We start from the raw sequence: 5,475 nt of genomic DNA on the forward strand, positions 1-5,475 counted from the left end.
TACGGCCTGGTTAACCTGTGATTTACTGAATACAATTTGGACTAATAAAAGCATTATCATTATAAGGGATCTGTATAAGCTTGCATACCTGACTCTGGATTTTATTTCCTATTAAAGAGGGCCTTGGAAGAGAAGAAATCAGCCCGTGCTAAGTTGAAAGAGTCTGAGAAAATAGCAATGCAAAATGATCAAGAGAAATCTGCCGCTTTGGAGATACGCAACAAGGTATTCCAATTCCACTTTTCATCAGAATATGCCAGTTCTAGAAGGTGTTTTGCTTATGAACATTGACCACGACAACTGATTTCAGACTCTCTTCCTTGGAATTTGATAAAGAATCGATTGGCTACATGTGTTTCCCAGGACAATTTAGTTTCCTCGTATGATATATCTCTTTGATATTTTGGATTATCCGTTTGGTACAGCTGGTGCCTGGTGGTGCTACTTTGTATCAGAGTGGCACTTACTGCTGCCCCTAGTTGTGCTTAACCAGTAGATACCCCTGTAATCCCGTTCTAAACTATCTCCATCTCGCAGGCTCATGAAAAACTGACGAAACAACACTCTAAAATCCAGGATGTACATGAACAGGTAAGAACAGCTAAGGCATGATTGAATTCCATAGCTGGATTGATTGAATGACGAGAATGGTCTAACTCTTTTACTTTCTGTTGCTACTAGCTTGTTGCTGCTAAAACAGTTGAAAAGGAAGTTAAAGCTCGCAAAGCAAAGCTTAATGATGAAAGTGTATCAGTTATGTCATTCGACGCACAGATTGTTGATTGGCAAGGAAAAGGTATCTTTCTAATTTCTAAATTATATTTTGTTAGTACTGCTCAAGTATTTTATGTTGCTCCCTTTCTGAGAGTTATTATTTCCCTCACATTTTTGCATTAATCCCTTCCAACCAGTACATGAAATGGAGGAGCGTCTCAAGGGGAAAGTGAAAGAAAGGAATCAAATAATAGCAGATGAAAATCAGAAGCTGGGTGCTTTGAGCTCCGAGACTGAGGGTAAACTGCGGTGCCTTGAACCTAGAGAAAAGAAAGTAGAGGCAACGATCGCTAAGGTGATGTTCTTATTCTGAATATATTGCTTGTTCGAACTTAAAATCATTTTAAAATGGGAATATCATTAAATTTGGTGATCCTTGTGAGGCCTTACTAGCATTTATTGCCGCTGTTTGTGCAGAAACATGATACTAGCTGTCCATCTCTTTGACTGTTAAACACTGCAGATTTAGTGACATTTTTTCGTCAACTATATCTTTTTTGCCTGAAAATAACTGACATATTGCATTTCTTTATGACACCACATAGGCTTCAAATTTGTGTTCGGAAGCTGCTTCATCAAGGACTGCTGCCACAGCAGAACAGCAGAAAATTCGTGCAAAATTCAACAGCATTGTGAAGGCGGTAGGTCTGAGTTAGAAGACTGCTTCGTAAAATCATTAATAAAGCATGCATCTTTTCAAAAATATATCTATATGTGCTAATATATTAATTCTTTGTGTAGTTCAACACCTACATGGATAGCGTCGACCCTTTCCTCGAGCGAGTTGAGGAGGTTGGCAGGTTAGACCACCGAGCTTTTGAGGCCTTCTAAATACCTTGTGCACTGAATCAAAGTGCATGACCTGTGACCAGAAGCCAGACTGAATATAGTCCAAGTCGATTTGTACCTGCTTCACAATGTAGAATTGCAGCCGGAGAATTTCATATGAGATGATTCGTTTTGCTGTTTCCAAATGTGCAGGCAATCGGCGGGGGAAGGCGCCTCTGCCCCCGATCCATCTGCTGCTGTCACAACAAAAACCACACCGAGAGCCAGCGCAATGAGCAAGAAGTCGAGGGCTAGGAAAAGGACATGAGCTGTGCTTCTTGCCAGTGCATGGATGGAATACCCAGTACTCCCTTGGTCTCGGTGCATAGGACATGCGCGTAGTTCTAGGGTGAATTTGACTAACTAAAAATGTGATATATCTCATCAAAAGCAGATCATTGGATACATATATGAATGTAGTTTCTAAATATTTTTTTGTTAAATATAATACATATTAGCTAGTTAAATTGATGACCTAGAACTACGCACTTGCCCTTGCACCGGGACAGAGGGAGTACATATCTTTGTTTATGTGTGCATGATGCTGTAGTAGTGCCTCTAGCTGCTATTCATGTGCTGAATTATGTATGCGCTGGTTGGTTCGGATCGGGGCTAGTTATTGATTGAGGTGACCGAATGCTACGGGCTAATGTTATCTTCAATGTAAATATACACCGCATTTCTGACACTTTCATTTTTGCTTTGGTTGTGACTTGTCATCAGATACGATTACTTTGTATGTCTAAACTTCAAACGTCATCATGCATTGTATTAGAACTAACCTCTGAATTCCTGAAACTGACTTTGGAATCACACATATTATTAGTTCATTACATTCAGATAGGTTGAGCCTCAAAATAAAGGCTAATTCCTGAAACAAACATCATCTGACACTTGGTAGCAACGAGCCGTGGTCACGGGCTCGCCGTCCTGGTCATGCTGAGACGGAAAGAAGAGGCGAGGGCGGCTTTGAAGACTTTTTAAGCGTCTACAACTGGGCACGCCAAACCAGTCTCAAACATCCGGGCGAACGACCCGGTTACATTGATCAGAAAAATTCGACTCAGACATGCGTCTCAAATGGGCTCATACGCCTAGGCTGGCCGGCATCCCTCGTATCCAACCCAAATGTAGGATGGACATACTGATGCCCAGGCGCGTCCGTCACGTCGAATCCGATAGGCCTACCCCCACAAACAGCACCAAATCTAACAACCCCCCTACTCCTGCCTTCCTCCAACCGTTCCGCTTCCGAGCCCTCGCCGTCCGTCACCCTTGCTCCCCACCCTCACTGCCGGTCCCAACCCGCCGCCCTAGATGTCGTTCAGCCCGTCCCCGACCGTCGCGACAGAGGCCGCGTCCGCCTCGTCCATCGGCGTCCCGTCCACCGCGACGGAGGAACCGGCGACGCCGACAGCGAGAGAGGGAAGTGGCGGCAGCGCAGGGAGCGGATGCGGACATGGACGAGCAGCTGCCCCCTTTCCGCCGCCATGCCCGAAACCCCGCACCCCATCCATCCCGCCGTTGACAAGGTTTGCACCATCAGACGAGGTTTTGGGACAGAAGAGGATCCGACGGTCGGTTGGCGCATTTCGGAGAGCTTTCCGCCCATGCAAATGCCGTTGGTAGACGTCTGTCACTCGCTATAGCTCATTCGGGCGCGGAGAAGCACGGGCACCGGCGGCGCCCATGCTACCCACGACCCGTTCGACGGAATGACACAACAAGACTCGATATGTTCTTGTTGCTCCTGTCCGATCAACTTTGCGTATGCCATGTTCAGTGTTTTCAATAGACCGCTAGTTCATTTCGGACATGATAAATGCTTGTAAATAATGATCATTTAGGAGTTGATCATGTCGGACATGATCAATGATAATCAAGATCCAAACCAAATGGACTACGAATATGGGGATCCAACTTGCCCTTCATTTGAAGTTCGGATAACTTCAAATTCAATTCCGAGCAAGAAGAAGAAGGAGCCAAAGATTGCAAAGGCAAGAGATCCGTCATTCTCAATTTTCGAGGATATCTTGTTGGTCAAATCTTAGTTGGCCACAACAATGGATCCACTATGCGGCACGGAGAAAAAGGGGAACAAGTATTGGGAGAATATCTGGAAGGAATATCATAAACAAGAGCAGTATGTGGAGCCCCATCCTATCATCACCAATTGCAATGTGGCATCTCTCCAACATCGATGGGGCATCACTCAAGGGGAAGTGAACAAGTACGTCGGCTACTACGCACAAGTGACGGCCGCCCTCAAAGTGGAATGGGAGTGGTAACTCATGTAAGCTATGATGCTCATCATCAGAAGTAGTAATTCCTTCGTAGGCTTGTTGGACGGTTATGGATGATGAGGACATCAATACCATTGTTACACCCACAACCCCTGCTGCTATACATACTGGACCAACCACTAGAGCTCGCGCACGCCAATTGAATTACCAGGTAGTTTCGTTTCTTGGTAACGATTCTAATGTTCATGAGAATATGATCCCGCCTAAATTGGATACATTTGTGTTGATTACTAATGAAAGGCCTAGCATGGACAAGAGGGATGAACACTGGAGCAGAAACAAGCATGGAGATGAAGGCGCACACGAAGGGAACCAGAACGGCGTTTCTGGTGCAAATTTTAGTACTTTGAAGCCTCCTTGATGACATACAAGGACATGTATGAAATATACAAGATGCCCTTTCATAAATTTTGTCCATAGCTTATAATAGGTTGAAGGAAATATTCCCTAGAGGCAATAATAAAGTTGTTATTTATATTTCCTTATATCATGATAATTGTTTATTGTTCATGCTAGAATTATATTAACCAGAAACTTGGTACATGTGTGAATACATAGACAAAACAGAGTGTCCCTAGTATGCCTTTACTTGACTAGCTCGTTAATCAAAGATGGTTAAGTTTCCTAGCCATAGACATGTGTTGTCATTTGATGAACGGGATCACATCATTAGAAAATGATGTGATGGACAAGACCCATCCGTTAGCTTAGCACTATGATCGTTTAGTTTGTTGCTATTGCTTTCTTCATGACTTATACATGTTCCTTTGACTATAAGATTATGCAACTCCCGAATACCGAAGGAACACCTTGTGTGCTATCAAACGTCACAACGTAACTGGGTGATTATAAAGATGCTCTACAGGTGTCTCTGAAGGTATTTGTTGGGTTGGCATAGATCGAGATTAGGATTTGTCACTCCGAGTATCGGAGAGGTATCTCTGGGCCCTCTCGGTAATGCACATCACAATAAGCCTTGCAAGCAATGTGACTAATGAGTTAGTTGCGGGATGATGCATTACGGAACGAGTAAAGAGACTTGCCGGTAATGAGATTGAACTAGGTATGAAGATACCGACAATCGAATCTCGGGCAAGTAACATACCGTCATACCGATGACAAAGGGAATAACGTATGTTGTCATTGCGGTTTGACCGATAAAGATCTTCGTATAATATGTAGGAACCAATATGAGCATCCAGGTTTCGCTGTTAGTTATTAACCGGAGATGTGTCTCGGTCATGTCTACATAGTTCTCGAACCCATAGGGTCCGCACGCTTAACGTTCGATGATGATTTAGATTATGAGTTATGTGTTTTGGTGACCGAAGCTTGTTCGGAATCCCGGATGAGATCACGGACATGACGAGGAGTCTTGAAATGGTCGAGAGGTAAAGATTGATATATTGGGCGATAGTATTCAGACACCGGAATGGTTCCGGATCGTTTCGGGTATTTTTCGGAGTACCGGGAGGTTACCGGAACCCCCCCGGGGAAGTAATGGGCCTACATGGGCCATAGGGGAGAGAGAGGGGAGCCCGCAAGGGTGGCGCCCCCCATGGGAGTCCAA

The 5,475-nt window shown here is 44.3% G+C and overlaps 1 protein-coding gene across 2 annotated transcripts in view; it reads left to right on the forward strand.

Annotated features, from left to right (window-relative positions):
- The window catches only part of LOC119315241 (kinetochore protein NUF2 homolog), an 8,920-nt gene extending 6,624 nt beyond the window's left edge, over nt 1-2,296 (forward strand). For both annotated transcript variants that reach the window (XM_037589910.1, XM_037589911.1), the window contains exons 7-13: nt 118-225; nt 538-591; nt 682-796; nt 912-1,069; nt 1,320-1,415; nt 1,516-1,574; nt 1,756-2,296. In XM_037589910.1, coding sequence (XP_037445807.1) covers nt 118-225; nt 538-591; nt 682-796; nt 912-1,069; nt 1,320-1,415; nt 1,516-1,574; nt 1,756-1,870 — 705 coding nt within the window. In that variant the 3' untranslated portion in view covers nt 1,871-2,296. The remainder of the gene's footprint in view (nt 1-117; nt 226-537; nt 592-681; nt 797-911; nt 1,070-1,319; nt 1,416-1,515; nt 1,575-1,755) is intronic.
- The last annotated feature ends 3,179 nt before the right edge of the window (nt 2,297-5,475 follow it).

Source organism: Triticum dicoccoides, chromosome 6A (assembly GCF_002162155.2).
Source record: "Triticum dicoccoides isolate Atlit2015 ecotype Zavitan chromosome 6A, WEW_v2.0, whole genome shotgun sequence".
NCBI classification, from domain to species: Eukaryota; Viridiplantae; Streptophyta; class Magnoliopsida; order Poales; family Poaceae; genus Triticum; species Triticum dicoccoides.